This window comes from Peromyscus californicus, unplaced genomic scaffold (genome assembly GCF_007827085.1).
Source record: "Peromyscus californicus insignis strain IS unplaced genomic scaffold, ASM782708v3 Scaffold_9__1_contigs__length_137607984, whole genome shotgun sequence".
Classification (NCBI taxonomy): domain Eukaryota; kingdom Metazoa; phylum Chordata; class Mammalia; order Rodentia; family Cricetidae; genus Peromyscus; species Peromyscus californicus.
Genome location: NW_026294617.1, coordinates 25573441 through 25591894, shown reverse-complemented (window position 1 = coordinate 25591894; position 18454 = coordinate 25573441). Strand labels below are relative to the sequence as shown.

Genomic DNA, 18454 nt, shown 5'->3' with positions numbered 1-18454 from the left:
TTCTGTCAAGCATGACTTTAGTTAGTTCGACGTGTGACAATTGTTGGGAATAATTAAAAACTAAATTTCCTAAAGTACAATACTTCTGTTGAGTGTATAATGTCGGTGTACACTACCTCCATGTGAGTGTATAAATGTGCATGTGTCCATGTAACTTAATCATGAAGACATAACAGAAATGTATTTATGATCACTTGTTGAACTCAATGACTTAAAGCTATAATTGATCATTTTGAATGGCACCCCATTGCAGGGACACTGAAATCACAATTACAGTCCGCAGTGTCTCTCCACATATTTTAAAAGTGTGTCTCTGAAATAGAGCATACAGTAAGTACATTTCTATGAAACACATAGTATATGTGTTGAATATCATGTCATGGGTCGACTGTAGAATCAGAGCTAAAACTCCACTTTTGAATACTAGTTTTTCTTCCTCACAAGTTGTTTCCATCCATGTCCTCTAAAAATAATAAAATTCTGAGAATCAATGCTTTCAAAGCTCTACATTCTCTCCACCTGTAAGGATTTTGATTGTTGTTTGCAGTGACTTGCAAGTCTTAGGGAACCTCAAACTTCAAGTACTTTTTATTCTTTATATAGCACCAGCATATACAAGACTGATTTCAGTTCGTATTCACTAGCATTTATGAATGTATTTAATTATCTATGTAACTTCTTTTATTCTACTAGAGGCTGCACACATCATGTAGTTTTGCGAATTTCAGACAACTTCTCCACCCCTGAGCACCACACCACACCCTCTTTTAATTTCTTTTTCATGACAGTGTCTTTATAAGTCCCCCAGGCTATGTTTGAGCTCTCTCTGCAGACCAGATTGACACTGAACCTCCTGCCTCAGAATATTGAGTAGTAAATAATTGTTCTGTCCTATCAGGCAAAGTGTTATAAAACTATTTAATCTTAAACAACCAATTTTACAATCTTACATCATTTTCAAGCTGCATTATCTAAGTGACTTTAACTCCACAAGAAAATGGAGTTTAGAAGACACACTCAGCCAAGAAGAGTCTAGGACACTGAGTATTGAATATTGTTTAATGATATTTATAGGCAAATCAATTTGCATATTCCAGGATTATCTACAAGATATTTATAACTTAAAGTATTCATATGTTGATTCAGAAATCCTCAGTATGATGAAGCAGGAAAAAGTAATTCCATATGTAGGCGTTCCTTTTCATTGAATAATCCTACTTAGGTTTTAATAGATTATCTTCTTTTGTTAGACTCTTAGGATGGACAAATGCTTAAATGGGTTTACTTCCAATGTGCAAAACAAGAAAGAGGGTGGAAATGATCTGTAATATAAAATGAGGTACACGAAAATGTTAATATGCTAAAAATGAAAGTGTGCAGGAAATAAATTTCCCTTAGTTACACAAAGTCTCACAGCAAATGGAATATTATGTAAAAGAATGGCTAACTTTATCTGTTCTCTTCTCTTTATACTCACTCCTAGATGACAACATTTAACTAACCGTGTATATCTGCTCAAAAACTTAATTATAAATGGCTTGATTAAACAGTATTCATACAGAAGTTAAATAAAGAAAGATGACTAAATCTAGAAGGACATGTGTAGTTACTAGCTTCATGGAAAGTGAAAGATGGAGGGTAACAAATGAGGTACTCAAAACAAGAAGCTGGAGAAAAGCCTCACAGGGAAGGTAAGGAATGGAAGTAATTATAATCCTAAGAGTCGAGAGTTACAAACCACTATTGCATATCCCTGGGATGTAATATGCTATAAGAACAAATCAAAATAAATTTAAATTCTGAAAATGTTGAAAGAAAAAAATCATAATTTAAATGCCGTGATTAGGTATATTTCAATATCTAGAGTAAGTTTAAATTCTGCTGCCCTCTAATAATCCCTACATATATCGACTAAATAATGGATTAAACTAATTTAAAATTTTAAGCAAAGAAAGGCAATGTTTGCTTTAAAAGTCCAAAACTGTATTTATGCCCAGATATGTGAATGGATGAATAATGATAGCATTATATAAAATCCACATACTTAAAAATATGCATTCTTCATTGTTCATAATTGGTTTAACATATACTACTCATTACTTGTTAGGTCTGGATGTGTCAAGAGAGTAATTGTGTCAGGGAAAAAACTTACAGGACAGAAGCAAATTCTAGCAACATTTGTAATTGCTGGGAAACTACACATTATCTTCAACAATGATCACAGAAGTTTATTCTCAGCATATGATCATTTGGGTAAGCCATTCATAAGATTATAAAAATCAGGTCAATTGAATTTAAAGCCACATTTAAAGGGCACTTTAAAAATATGCAGTTATAAAGAAGTCAAGAACAATGACTAAAGAAACTGTAAGAGTTCTTTATCAAAGGGATTAGAGCTTTCTTGGATGGATATTAGTTTGACATCATCCAGATGTAAAGATGTGTGATATCATGAGGTTGGCTATGGAGAAGCATGATGCCCAAGTAAGAAAGCATCAGCAGTGGCAGATGTGCACATATGAAATAAAACACTGCGCTTCACAGCTGCCTTTCAGAAGAGTTTTCATAGCTTTCAATCCTATTAGTTAAGATACACCAGAAGCAAGAAACTAAAGAACAGACTGACAGGTTAGTTCATGCCCCTAGTATTATAGGGAAGACCCAGGCCACTGCTGTCTTCAGTTAAGTTCAGTAATGATGGAAACTGGGAATCGATTAATGTTTTGCACATAGGTGGACTAAAGGGATTAGGTGGACATCTAATTCTAACAGTAGACACAAGGCTGAGCTTTGCTACCAATTATTTGCTAACATTAATTTTCCATAGAAGTGAGTAAAGTATTTGTTTATGTATTTCTTCATAATTGTGTAGTCAGGGCAGTTAATAGAAAAACGGCACCACTAGAGTGAGATGATCTGGGATTTGTCAAACAGGGATAAAGTGAAAATTTAAGTGCATTAGGCTCATGGATCTGGATGTGAGGAAAGAAAAACAGAATATCAACAACAGAGCTCTCAAAATGTTTGATTAATAAGTAACAGAGCTTGGAGGAGAAGTGAACATTCAAAAAAATCTATTTGCAGAAAAGGAAAATCATAAAAGGCTTTCCTTCATTTACTGATGGCTATAACTACATGACAGAAATGGTTTTTTAAATACTTTAATAAAAAACACTTACTTTGTAGATTTAACATCAGATGTACTGCTATACTTAGGGCATTAGAGGAATAGATATATCCCAAAGATACCACCACACAGGGTGATATAAATATGCTAGTAATGAGTATCAGTAAGAAAAGTCATTTTATTTTGAATTCTGTATATGCTCTCAACACACTATTGAGTTCAGCAAATTATGAAAACTCACAGAAGGCACACTGAGATAATGAAGACATTGGGAGAGATGTTACTAAACAAAGCATGTTCCTCACTTCCCATCAGCTCTAGGCTGGAAGTGCTCAGAAGCAGATGCCAAAAAGATCTTTTTACCAAAATTGGATTTACTAAGAAGATATCTAGGTAAATTGGCAGCAATAATTTAGGTGCAGTGTTTTAAATTTTTGATCTTTTCATGTGGTCTGGGTGAGCGGTAAAATTTTAAAAGAATGCAAAGCTGATAAAAACAGAGAGGGACAGGTGAACTTTTGCTGCACAAACATTAATCTAGATGCTTCTAATATGAAGGCCCGATGGACTATGTATGGTATGTTTCAGTAAGTGCTTTCCCTCTAAACTGATGAGTCTAGAAAACTCCATGGGTTTAAGAAGCTTTCAAGAACATTACATCAGTAAAGGCTAATTACTTCATTCAATATGTTGAACAAGTCAAAAAAAATCCCTATCACAAATACATGATAAATGAGTATTACAAATTGAAGGGAAAGATGACATAAATGAACATATCTTAAAGAAAAGAATAAAAATCATCAGAAATTTTCCCTTGTGTATCCCATACATTTATTACTGCATTGTTTCTGCTGTCTAATTTGGACCACACTGATTCACTGACAAAAGTCTTATGAGCAATTTTAACATTAAAATATACTCAAGAGTGATTCCAAATATCTTAGCACTGTTTTAACTATTCAGGTTTTTGTCAATTATATAAGGAACACCTTTTTATTTTATCAACTACATTCCTCAAACTATTTTTTAAAGAGTGTGTGTGTGTGTGTGTGTGTGTGTGTGTGTGTGTGTGTGTGTGTGTGTGTGTGTGGTGTAGGTATGGGTATGTGCCTGCATACAAAATCGTGAATAGATATGTACTTGTGCGGTACCTGTGTTGATGCATGTGCAGGCCAGTGCAGGTTGCCATTGTGTTTTCCCCAATCACGTCTCTACCTTATTTTATGAGACAGTGTCTCTCACTGAACCTGAACCTCACCAGATTCACCTAGATTAGCTGACCACACAGGGTCATAGTTGTGTCAGCTTCAAAACTGCCAGGGTAACTTCTGTGCCTACATTTTATTTGGTTCTGAGAACCTGTCCTCAGGCTGCCTTGCTTGCAAGGTGAGCACTCGACCCACTGATCCATCTTCTCATCTCTGTGGTTAAATTATTTCTGCTTCTCGTCTTCTGAGACTAGCCAGATTGTATCATGTAATACATTGTGTCATTTGAAGAATGAAATTGCTTTAAATAAAATGTCTATAATTACAAACATATCCTAGAATCCTTATGACAGAAGTGCAAGGTCATTTCCAATCTCCAGAGAATGCTTTTTTCCCATTTTAAATTGGTTTTTAAATTGGCAAAAGCAATTATTAATTTTAGTTAAAAGTTAAATTTGTGTCTTAGGATTTTTAATACTCTAATAAAATGCAAGATGAGGCTAAGGTTCAGATAAATCCAGGTAAGATATCTGTTTCCAAAATATACAGATTTGCCACAAGTATGAAATCCATATTTCTGTAATATGAGTGGGAAAACACAGGTTAGGCAATGTTTGTGACTAAGGAAGTATTGATAGAGGTGATCAACTTTATGCCAGTTATTTTAATTTCCGTTTGAGTAAACAGATCAGGTGGAACTTTGTGGATGTTTTTCTATGCCTTAAGAAAGAATGTGGGACTGGTTTAGAGTGCCACTTCAAAGTGAACTCCATTTTCATTGTATGCAAGCACCTGGTATCTCTTCTTTTTCTTCAAAAGTTAGTATAACTTAAAAAAGAATATATCAGAGGCATAGTACTCAGAAGTTACCAGCATAGACAATGATCTAATTTGTATTTTTATCAATGACAATGATCTAATTTGTATTTTTATCCGTGTTGCCCTTTTCTCATCATTATTATATAAATTACAGTGGTCACCTCACTAGACATTTTTGGAAACTTTAAAAAATTACTAAATATATAGCTACCTTCCTAAACATCAAATGTATATTACACTCATTATAAAACTAAATGCATAGTTAACAAAAGTAAAACAGCAGCCTCAATAATTATCTAAACATTCTGATTAAAAGCAAGTAATTAGTGTCAATTTTTAGATTTTTTAATCACACGATGGATGTAGTTTTTAATTTAGAAGATGAGAATATTTCCATTCCTGATGATAAATGACACAAAATTAAGCCCTCTCACCATATGATGGGGGGGTGGCCAGAAACAGCTTGAGAGTATAGTATGTGTGTACTATTATACTAACAATAAAATTGACTGTGTCTATTGACCCTGTGTCAGGATATTAACTTTAAAGGTGATTGTCTGAGTCCTACATGACATAAATAACTAAAATATTATTATTTTTTAAAAAGGAGAAACTCATACATGCTTAAAATTCAGGGTGAATTCAGTACATTATAAATACAAATGTTTTTTTTCCTGTTTATTCTTTACTTGTGTCAGACTTCAATCCAAACACCGAGGATTTAGAACAGTATTAGTGGGCTAAAATCGATAGTGAAAAATATAGACCATAATTAGAGACTAATTTGATTCAACAGACATGTTCAATCAATATGCAACCAAATCTAAATTTACAAGGTACAATAATAGATTTTTTTATTTGATTATGTTAACACACATACTTATGAAATCAATGATCCCTGAATTCAGGCTTCTAAATGAGAATAATAGATTCTTACAAAATAGAAAATTTTGCACTAAATTAAGGACAGTGTTGTTATTTATTAAAAAGTATGATTACTGTGATCATTATTAAAAACAAAAACTAGTCAGTTAAGAAAATACTTAGTTGTAACAAATTCCAGTTTTACATAGAAGAGTAATTTGCCAAGTATTGTGCTCGTTGATATTATAAAAGGGAAGTTGTTTTTCCATTATCTGTGAAGTGTATTTACCTGATAATAATGCCCTTAAAGAAATATTAGTATTCATTTAAAAGTATGTGCTTTGATTCCTTAAAATCATATATCCTTTAGTTTTTCTTCTTGAAATTGCCAGTGATAGTTTTCTATAAAACATATTTCTTAAAGTTACATAAAACAAGGTAGGATTATTCATATTATTTTGGAAACATTTTATTTCTAGAACAATTTCAAATCTATAATTCAATTTGAGAAGATCTCATCATGGTCCTCCTTTATAAAATTTGATTTTTGCTCTCTTTGAGTAAACTAGAATGTGTGACTATGTCTAATTTTGGAGCTTAGACTCTCAATAATTTATGTACTTATGCTCTTTATATAGTATAAATAAAATGATGGCTAATCAAATATCAGTGATTCATAAAGCCATTATTAATAGACTCTGTAATACTAAAGTAGTGTATCCCGTGGAGTCAGTGGTGTTCTTACATAATTTGAGAATCTGAACACAATCCTTCATGAAATACACCTTGGTCACTGTTGTTATCACTGTTTATGAATCTGATGAGGGCCTCAGCGGAACACTTGACTATTCTTGTTGTTCAACATTAGAAGCCATGACGTGATTTTTGTATTACATAGTCTTAGTATGTACATATGTTATATATGTATGCATATTCAGTTTGTTTTCTTCAAGTTTTTTTTTAATCTTTCCTATTTTATCAGCTCAAATAGAAATGATACATCTCCATTGTTTCTCAATCTTTGTTTCTGGTTTATGATCCAACAAATATTTTCTTGATACTACAAGATGAAAGAATATATCAAATGCAACAGAATTTATATATCAGGTAGATTTTGATTTTTGATTGAGTTGCTGTGGGTTTTACCTCTATCAAGTATTATTTTTTATATCAAGTATTATTTATATGGCTTAATCATAATTGAATTATACATAGTATTCATCCATTAACTAAAAAGAGATGATGTCATGGAGCAAATATTAAACGGGAAAATTTCATTACTGAGATCCTCAAAGGAAATCTATCATAGAAACTCCAAGCATTTTTGTTGGTCAGATGGCTGTATATAAGATAATCCACTTAGAGAATACAGTTTCTACATTGAACTAAGGGCCATATTGTCTGTAGTCTCAATGCTACAAGATCATTGGTCCTTCTATCACACAGTACCTCTGACTCTGATTACAGACTTGAGTCCTTACCAGCAAACCTCCTAATCTTTAGTAAAAGCTCAACATGAGGTCTACATGTCTATACTACTTTCTAAATTTGGTCTAATATGCTTAACTTCATTATGATAAAAACCACAATTAGCTGATGATATCAGCCAATATCATTAGGAAACATGAGGCTAGGCTAGGCCAGGGGGCGTAGCTCAGGGGTACAGTGCTTGACTGGTATGCATAAGTCCCTCAGTTCAATACCCAGAAACCCTTACATTCCCCAGAAGGACTCCAACTTTGACTAGCCCTTCAAATCACACTAAAATCAAGTAAGCCAGGGTTCCACACTCTAGGGAAGTAAAGAACATCTGCAAATATTTTTCGTAAAAGTCAAGGCTGTGTTTTGCTGTAAATACAACCCTAACACCAGGCCACTTTCCTGCTATCAGTTTTCCACCCTGGAGTACTGCCTAAACCTAAAGATGATTTTCATCAACATTTCTAAGAACTCAAACTGTTTTCAGCAATAAGAATGTGGACCTTTAGTTCTTAAGAGGAGCTACTTTGATGTAAGCTTTCGTGATACTTACTCAAATATGGTGGTTTGTAAGGCGCTCGTGTATTAGACAGCAATCCATCCAGCTCCTTCCTCTCCAGGGTGCCATGCAGGGCCTTCTCCTTGCCGAAGGTCGAGAAGGACCGCTCTGCTCCAGGCTGGGCTTCGGGAGGTTCAAAGACCTCGGTGTCTGGAACTGAGTCCATGCCGGGGACATGCAGGTTGCTGCGGTAATCTGCAGCCTGGCGTCCATCCGAAGGGACAAATGAAGGCATCCAGCATCGGTCGGAGTGGCCTAGTGCTTTACACTCCTCGGTGCAGTTGGAGAAGAGATCCATACCTGGAAGAAGAGAAAACGGTAGAGAGGAAAAGGGAAGAGACAAGAAACTCCAGATGTAGTCAACACGGACAGCTGTACAGTCGGGCAAAGTCTACAGGTAAGGTAGTGATGGGTGAAAACATTTCACTAAGTAAGTTTTCTGTTAATCTGATGGAGACAAAAAAATTCTTGATATCATTCCCCCTATCATTTAAAGCAGGATAAATGATCTACAAACATATAAAGTAAGACTCTGTGGCAAAGACGTTGCAGAGACAGTTTCTAAACTCAGAATACTGGTGGAAAAACAATGCTGACTTCTTAAAAGTTGAGGAAATAGTGAATGGAAAAAGAATATTTTAAAAATCTCGTGGGTTAATAACATAGGGAAATCTCAGCTATAGGCTTTTTAATCGGTATCCTCTAACAATGTATCAGCTGATGTTCCTACGAACACAGAAAGGGTATGCTAAGGTCAGACAACAATTAGACTACAGACCTTAGCTTTCAAATAGAAGGTGAAATTCAACAGAAATTCAGCCCAAATTTGACAAGTGGCCAATGGCAAGAATTCTGTTTATTTTGTACACAGGAAATAGTGTGGTTCTTAGTTTCCCGGGAAATTAGTTCCTAAAGGTATCTGTCACTGGAACTCGGGCAGTCCATATGCCCATAAATTACTTATTATTTACCACCTTGCACAAACCAAAAACAAATGACTATAATTAGTGTAGCCGAGGTAACCAAATGCAGTGGGAATCCACTACAGATAATATTGACATATTCCTTAGTGCTCATTTGTACTGTAAATGGTTGTCCTAGTCAACACAAACTTATATGTACCAAGATTAAAAATGACACTACAAATTTTATCACACTCATTAGCGTGACAAGGCTGTTAAATATTACCTGATTGTGACCAAGAAAGTCTATCTGTTCTTGAATCACGTACAAGAATTTGTGTGATATATATATATACTATATATGAGTGTGTGTGTGTGTGTGTATATGTGTCTGTGTATCTGTGTTCATGTGTGCAGATGTACATGTAATAACTATTTGTGTATGCATGTACAAATAAGAGAGGTCATTCCTCAGATGCCACCCACTTTTTTTGTTTTGTTTTGAGATAGAGTCCCTGTCCCTGACCTAGACCTTGCTAAGTAAACTGTGCTGTCTGGCCAGTGAGCGCTAAGATTCTGCCTGTCTCCCCTTCCCAACACTGGGATTGCAAGTGCATGCCACCACACCCAAACCAGCTCTTGGTGCTTGGGTACTTGAACTCTCATCCTTAGGCTTCAAAGGCAAGCACTTGATTGACTCAGTTGTCTCACTAGTTCAAGAATATTTCAGAGCTGTGGAATAATATTTTTTTGTTTTTGTTTTTGTTTTTGTTTTTGAGACAGGGTTTCTCTGTGTAGTTTTGGTACCTGTCCTGGATCTCGCTCTGTAGACCAGGCTGGCCTTGAACTCCCAGAGATCCGCCTGGCTCAGCCTCCTGAGTGCTGGGATTAAAGGCGTGCACCACCACCGCGTGGCACTAATATTTTTGTTTCCTTTCTCTGATTTTGGAGACAGGGATTTGCTATACAGCCCAAGCTGACCTAGACATCTCTAAACAGCCAGGTTAGCTTGAAACTCTTAATTGTCCTGCCTTAGACTCCCAAATACAGTCAACTCTCACCGTGCCCAACCTGATACTCACTTGGTGTAGAGCACAACACAGAAAAGAATATAAACAAAAAATCATTCCAATGCTTTTTTAAACATGCTAGTATATTTTATTGAATGTTTTGAATATTGGTAAACCTTTCTAGTGTTTTAAAATTATATCCATTTTCTTATTTGTGTGTGTCTGTGTGTATACATACTATGATACATGTGTGGTCAGGTCATAACTTGCATGGGTGGTTTCTCTCCTTCCACTATGTGGTTACTAGGGATGAAACTCAGTTCATTGGGATGAGTTGCAAGGACCTTTCCCCACGGAGCCATCTGGTAAGTACAATTTTGATTCATTTCAAATAACTAAAGCATGATTAATTTATATCATAAGGTCTTTCAAATGTATGAAAAGCTGGGACTTTTAAATTAACATAGAATATTTAATGAGTATACTTGACTCTTAATTGCACAAATATCTAGAAATCTCAAGCTCTCAAAGGAAGTTTTAATGTTTCAACAGATGTTCTGTGTTGCACACTGATTTAAATGATAGTGTACTTGAAAATATTTGTAAAAGACAATACATATTTCAAAATAATGAAACAGAATTTCTACATTTTCTTTTAGAATTAAAAGTCATTAACTACAAAAAAAATACTTTTTGAGGAAACAACACCAAGTTAATTACCATGTGTTAACCCCACTAAATGGTGACTTTTCATCATCTTTGATTATAATATCCAATTGATAATTTTCATGCACAAGTCTGAAAGTGAATTACTATTGGGTAATCTCCTGAGGAGTTTAAATACTGAAGCTGGAATTGCAGAATCTGACTGGGAACAGAATAGAAATCCTGGAGATGTTTCACTACACTCTAGACAAACCCTATTTCTGCAAGAAGTTATACATGCTAAAAGAGAAAGAGAACATCCCTGATACACGTTCATATGGTGCATAGGCAGCAACCCAGGCACAAGACTTCTATCTGCATCCACTGGTAGTTTAATTTTTCCTATTTTATTTAGTGATGGGAGGAAGAAGGCACTTACACTATCACCACAGCTCTTGTGTATCACATAAGTCAAATTTAAGAAAAAAGTGATAATGTGTAATTATTTTTAAAAAACATTTTGATAATAATTTTCAAGAATTCTGGATCTTTAAGGTAAAAATATTAATGTAGAATTGTCATATTTGATCATGGAAAAATAAATACTAATGACAGATTTTACAGTTAATAACATTTTTCTTCATACAATTGATGCATATCATTGTAAGGCAAATTCGGCCAAACATATGAAAGTCTAGCCATTCATAAGTTTTTATGTGTTCATGTACAAAGTATTCATTGTAATTCAGATTACCATCATCTTGTTAGTAAATCAATGTGCCAGAGTTAAGATAGTTCTTAATGTTACCAGACAATATTTGGTAGAAATTAGTTTATATTTAACTATATATTTAATTACATATTTAATTGTACAGGTTTTTTATCTTGCAAACTTGACAATTTTTTCTATATCTCCTAATTAATTTTTCTATATCTCCTAAGATTGATTAAAATTTCCTTACACTATGCTAAAAAGTTGTATGGATTGAGAAAGGATAAAAAGCATCAAAGAATGCTATTAACAAAAATTAAGGAAAACTGAAAGCTTAGTACAGTGTCATTTGACAAAAGAGAAAATTGGTAAGCAAGGTTTTAAACAAATTTATGGACCTATGGAGTGGAACTTTCTTGGCAATGTTATATATCATTGTATATAACTCGAGTGGAAGGTGAGGTCTCTCAAATAGGGCCTGAGCATTTCACCAGTTTTGTCAATAAAACGAGGGGATATATTTCTCATGAGGAAAAATCAGTTATAGAAATGAAAATGAAAACCACAGCATAATCAATAAACTTCAAATAAGGAACAGAGAAATTAATAGAAAATAGAATTTTTTTTCTATTTGTCGTTTAGATAAATAGTTTGAGAATGAAATAAATGTATCCCATTACGGGTCCTCATGCAGGGGAGTTGTGAGATGACTAACAATATTCTTTTATCATTCGTCTTTAGTCACATTGCGTGTGTAACTTTTAATTACCAAATACATAGGAGAGCCTTTCACTTTTTTGTGAAAACGTGGACACATCAATGACGGGGATGCCAATTCCATTCCCTGAGATGCAATTCAGAACATCCACTTTGTTCAGACAAGTTCCTATGGCTCAAATTGAAGGCTTAAGATTTAATAGGTTTAACTGATTTTCTCTTTCAAATGCATTCATGATTAAACCTATGTCATGTGTAGAGACAAATTTTTGAAGTTTTGACACATCTACGAAATGTCTTAAGATATGTCATTTTACTTGCAATCGTTATTTCCAGTCATTTCTTTCCGATCCTCAGGAATAAGTTATTGTGCAATGATTACAGCTGAAATGAGAGACTGATTGTTTTACAGACAGACTCAGATAAACTTTAAGATACATGTATGTATATTTTAGACAATAGCCGTAGGTGGTTCTCTGAGAAATGTTATGATTAAGAAAGAAGTGTATCCAATTTGTGTTCGTTTCTGATAGTAGATAATATTGTTTTCTAATCAAAACTTCAGTAAGTATGATAACACAAATTTAAAGAAAACAAACTTCATTTTTGAGAAAATTTCCAGCCATCCTTCAAGTATCCAAAAGTACTTCATAGACATTAACTACAGTTATAAAGTAGGTATAATTTTTTAAGCCTATGCCAGGGTCAGATACGTCTCATTACTCATTAACATATAAAAATACACATCAAAATTCTATCCCTTCCTATCACCTTTCAAACTGTTTATAATTTTCTCCATTTTCTCTCAACATTTTCTCCTCCCTATTTTCCCAGTTATTAGCGTCCTCACATCAGACTGTATCTCATAGGTTCCCCAGAAACCCAAACAAGTTTTTGTAAACAACCAGAGTGAATGGCCTGTATTTATAAGTCAACATCTGAAATTAAGAAAAATATATTTATAGTTCATGAAAACTAAGAATTCTTTGGCAGTTGTTGTAGCTGTCCAGTGGATCCATGTAGTACATAATATATTTTACTTATTATCTTTAAAAAAATTGATAGTTCTAGTTATTTTATTTTCAAATTTATATCTAATAATTACCATATATGATGAATAAATATGTTAAATTCTTTTAACAAAATATTGTAAGACAAAGCTGGCAATTTTTAGTTGTTATAAGTGACTAAATCATCTATAATTCTCCCTTTCAATATATCTTTTGAAAGAGAAAGGCATTAAAATAAATTCACAACTTCTTGTAGCATTTTCATAGCATAGGCATTTAATAAAGACTTATTTCTTACAATTAAATAGATTTGTTTAAATATACTTCAATAATGTTAATAATGTTTAAAATCACATAACCTAGATGCTATATCCTTATTCTAAGATAGAGCAATAAATCTTTTAGCATACTGACTTGCTTTATTAATCTACTTTTTAGCCCTTTGGCTGTAGTTAATCAGTTTTCCCTCTTGTGGTAGCTTATGCAAGCCTTCACCACATCTGCCTGGACCTCTGCCATATCTAACTGATACATCAATAGTGCACTGAAAAAAACGGAAAGCACCTTGACAAGGCTATAGAAAGCTTGTGCTATGGGGCAGTGGTCAAGCCCAGGAATATTGTGCATGGAGCCAGGTGCAGTGGCCAACTGAGAAAGCTCATGTGACTCTCTGCAGCTGCCTTCATGTCGGCAGCCTTTCTGTGAAGAAGGCTTGAGACTGCTGAAGGCTTAGATAGCAGAAGAGCAGGAAGGAGAAAAATAAAGAACAAAACAGGAAACAATAGATAGAAGTCATGGGAAAATAAATAAGTATAAAGTAAGGTTAACAAAAATGAAGAGGTAAAGCAAAAGTTAGACAATTTGAACAGGTAAAACAGTAAGCTACGTTGTGCGCTGGCAAGAGACAGAAGCTAAAAGAGAGAATTCAGTATTTTTAATCTTTTTCCTTTTATTCTGATCATTTTAAATTTTCCCCTAACTTGCTTAGTGAGATTTGCTTAATTACCTAATTTTGCAAATTTGGAAGATCAACATACGTTGCCTTTACCAAGAAATAAATCACATTTTTTTGGAGCAAACTTTACTTCTGATATTTTCCTGCTACTTGCTGAGAGGTTTATAACACAAAACAGTAGTATGAACTGAAAATCATCACTTAGTAACAGGCATTTTAATTTTATGCATTCAGATTTTTACATTTAAAACACTCAGAATACTTTTTACTATAAATTAAGCATATGACAACTGATCAATTCAACATGAAGGTGCAATTACTTTTCACTGTAAGTGCTTTCTTCCAACTGCAAAACAGCAATTATTGTGCCCAGTTTATTGTGTCTGCCCTGTAACCACTGCGCTGCATAAATCGAGTGGTGATTCTAGAACACTGCTACACATTTAACAACTTAGATATGGGGGCAAATAGTTCAGCACTTTGATGATGAAAACTAGAAACTGCCTTGCCTATTTAAAACCTACTGCAGAACACATTTTTGCATTTTAATGGTCCTTAAAAGGACCTGAAATCCCAAATTTTGGGGAGGAATCTTTAACAAAATGTCAACAGTGTGTGAAAGGAAAGAGCTCCCATGAAGACATGGTAACAGGAATATCTAACAAATTTAGTCTTCCTAGGGAACGTTTCTCCATTTCTCTCTCTTTGTATTGGTTGTTAGGCTCATTATGCACGTCCAAGTGACTAGATTAAAATGCCCACAGAGACTGGGGTGCTACTTAAGGAAAAAGAAAGAAAAACACAAAAGGGAGTGGGTGGGAAAGAAAGAAAATGCATGTAAAGTAACATGCAGCGGCTTTGTTTTTCTTGTGTTGAACGTTTTGTTGGGGAAAAAAAGGCTGGGATTAAATTAGAAACTTGGGGAAAATATAAATGAATAATTTTAAATATACAGTTTTTAAATGATAACAATAAATCATATGCCACATACAGGGCAAAAATGAAAGGGACTTTGTACTCACATATAAACTGCTGGCAAGGTCTGGTTTGTTGTCAGGATCCCAGACACTAAATAGATGCTCTGTTCACTTAGCGTGAAGGCCCGCAAGGGGCAGGGACCTCCGGGGATTCTTGGCAGTTCTCAAGTCTCATTAGGTCTGCATATTAATGACTTGAAGCAATATAAAGAGACCCTTGAGCAGCCTTTTTTTCCTTTCCTCTTGCCCGGGTTTCCCAAGACTAAGCAGCCACAGACAGAGCTCACATTAGCCAACTGAGAGGCTTGTAGCAACCACTGCTGCCAGGTCCTACTGGGTGTGCATTGCCCTTTGACACAGTGCCTCAGCACCATTCCCAGGGCTACCGAGTGTTTTAAGGAATGAATACTCTCTAGGACTAATATTACCTTGAAAATAAGGAACTCCACCACTTTATAGAATAAAATCGAGGTCAAGTATCTAGAGAGCTAAGTGTCTCCCAGCGGTAGCCCAGTGATGGACATTTTTCAGATGTTTTGGGAATTTCTCAGGCTTTTCATTTCCTCATGTGTCAAATAAACATAGAATTAGGAAGAAAGAGAATTCAGCAAATATCTTTCATGGGTGAAATCCAAATGGAAGTAGGGGAAAGAAAATGATTTTATGAAATTATTTTTTAAGATATATAATTTATTTCTTATGAATTCTTTCAGTATTAGTAATTAGTATTATAATACCTTACATATCATTAAAGGTCAAACTCATATAGAAAAATCTGAAATAAAATTCAATTTAAAAGTTATACTGTATTAAACTGCCACCTGTGACCATTAGCTACCCCAAAGGTTAACCCATATAGACAAATGCTTGTGTTCAAAATGCAATACTTGTCAAAATACAAAGAGATCAAAGATGCTTGGAAAATACTAATTACCAAATGTCTATTACTAATGTTCTGAATCCCAGAGACCCAGGATTGAACACTAGACTTTCAACCTATTTGTGACTATCATTTCTTCTCAGGTTATTATATTTGGTATGTAAAATACATTTCTCTAGAAGGTATAGAGGTTTGGATTCTAGGGCCCAGTCACGCATTTATTTTCTCTTTCCCTTGTGAAACTCAATAAGTTAATTTATCTCAGTTACCTCCTCCATAATTAAGCCTAATAATACTAACTGTTTGAAGACAGGGAACCAGACCAGATGAGAGATATGTGGATACCTCTATATGACTTAAATCCATTAAAGAACATTGCATAGGGAAGGAATTCTTCATAGTTGCAAGTAATTCCTACTCAACACTCCAAAGGGAAGTAACACTTTTCACAATCTTTCTTTTGAGCGTACAGTGACTAATAGAAGACAGACCATTACCTAAGCCATCATCTTTTGGAGATGCATTTAAAAAAACAGCTGTATAATAGGCATTTAGATTGCTGTTTGATCACACTTACCAGCTGACTGGCCACGATTGGTGACGTCATGATCACTGTCTCCCTGTTCACTGTCTCCATGACCACTGTCCTTAGAGCTTACTATATCAGCTTCCTGGAACGCAGAACTAGAAACACAAAAGGGAAAATGTTGGAATGATAGAAAAAAAAAAGGTAAAGAAACACAGAAAACATTCTTCTGCCACCACATGGTCACAGATGTGTGCTGCAGACTCATGGAATTCTTATGTACCTCCATTTCCACATGAAGCTCATTTTTTCCACTTAAATCTGGGAGACTTCACAGGCAATTGAATCATCAAACATGTGAAGTTTGGACATTATTCTATGACTGGAGCTAAGTACATGTCTATGACATGTTCATACAATATATATGAACACATGGAAAAGTCACAGAAACTGGAAAAATATTTTATAATTTTATATAAATAAAACATTGTATAGCCAACAGCACACAGACAAACAAATTGTATACAGGACTTCTGCCCTGCCCTAGTTTAAAATCTTTATACATTGTGTCTTTTAACACAAAACAACACACCACCTCCTACTTTTACTAGGTAGGAAACTGTTTACACACCAAGCTGAGGATTGCAAAGAGTCCATACCTGTTAACTCGGCGAGGTCTGTCAACTAGATAGCTGAGCTCTGCTCGCTGGTGTTTGTTCTAGGAAAAAAATAAATAAATAAAGAGCACCAAAATTCAGAGGGCACAACGTTCAGTTTCCTTTTGAGAATAAGAACTGCATTGGATTTAAGCACTGGTGGATATTTTGATGAATTTTCAGGCTTTCCTAAGACCACAGAGTGGTGACTGCTGGGTAGGAGCAGGAGACATATGCAGAGACATTTGAATCTCGATTTCTTTAATTCAGCTGTAAAGGCTTAAACAGGAAAAAGAAAACTTGCTGGCCCAACAGGAAATGTGTCTTACTTCAAAGGGAGAATGCAAACAACCGTATAGCTAGGCTTAATAAACTGTTGTGTCTACCACAGAATTACCCTAATTGAGTTCTGTGTCTTGTCCTGCCACAGCCTCCAGAGTGTTTAAGTGCATACTGATGGACACAAGAGAAACAGCGCGCTCAATAAGCAAAAGTTTGGATATTTTCTCGAATTATTTTGTTGTTTATTTTCAAAAGGTACTTAAGTTACAAATGAGCTGTACAAATATTCATGAAAGTCAGTGAGTTATATCTGAGATTCAAAGTAAGGAGATGTCAAGAAAGACTGTCATAATCCTGCCCCCACCTTCCCCTCAGGAAGTCCTCTGCAAGCTCCACACAGCCCCCACCTCTCAGTCCAAACTTTGTTTTACATGATTGTCCCCGGTCGGTCCCCACCCTCCAACTTTTCCACTATGTCTCTGCCTTTTAAAAGGAAATTAGAATTGACAAGCCAAATTCTTTGATGAAGAAAGCCAACAGTGGGCGATTCCTCAAAAAAAAAAAAAAAAAAAAAAAAAGGCAAGAAGGTAAATAGTACTGAAACGATATATTTAAGAGACTTGTTCAAGCTTTCAGTTGGTTTACTCTTACAGGGTTCAGTGCCAAAGGGACTTCATTCAAATTCACACTGTGTGGGCATTCGGCTTCAAGAGCTGTGTAAAGCTGTCCAGAACAGAATTGAAGACTTTTTTTTTTTTCAGAGAAGGAACTGGTCACTAAAACATGCAATCCAATTTAGGCAATCATATAGTGTTAAACAATCTATAGCTCACTTGTACACGCGACTGAAAGCAGTGATAAACAAACCAAAATTGAACCAACTTTATTAAAGCCTGGGACAGATGCAAAGAGAAAAAGACCCTTGTCCGTGATAGGAAGCCCCTCCCCCACCCCTCCTTCTCTCTTCAAGCTTTTTCTCTTCTGGCCCCCAGGTTGCAAAGAAGGCAGGACTTTAAATATGGGAGAGGGGGAGGAAGCTCCAAGGTGTCAAAGAAGCAAAGCGCGCGGGGGCGGGGGGGGGGGTGAAAATAAAAGCAAAAGGGGTGGAGCGTAGTCAGGAACAACA

At 35.0% G+C, this 18454-nt stretch overlaps 1 protein-coding gene across 3 annotated transcripts in view; it reads right to left on the bottom strand.

The window, feature by feature from the left end:
- The window catches only part of Pcdh10 (protocadherin 10), a 62905-nt gene that overhangs the window by 40816 nt on the left and 3635 nt on the right, over positions 1-18454 (bottom strand). For 2 of the 3 annotated variants that reach the window (XM_052732094.1, XM_052732096.1), the window contains exons 2-4: positions 17050-17108; positions 16442-16548; positions 8051-8356 (exon numbers count right to left, since the gene is read on the bottom strand). In XM_052732094.1, coding sequence (XP_052588054.1) covers positions 8051-8356; positions 16442-16548; positions 17050-17108 — 472 coding nt within the window. Of the gene's footprint in view, positions 1-1041; positions 1323-8050; positions 8357-16441; positions 16549-17049; positions 17109-18454 lie in introns of those variants that run through there. The other variant, XM_052732095.1, reaches the window with a different exon arrangement.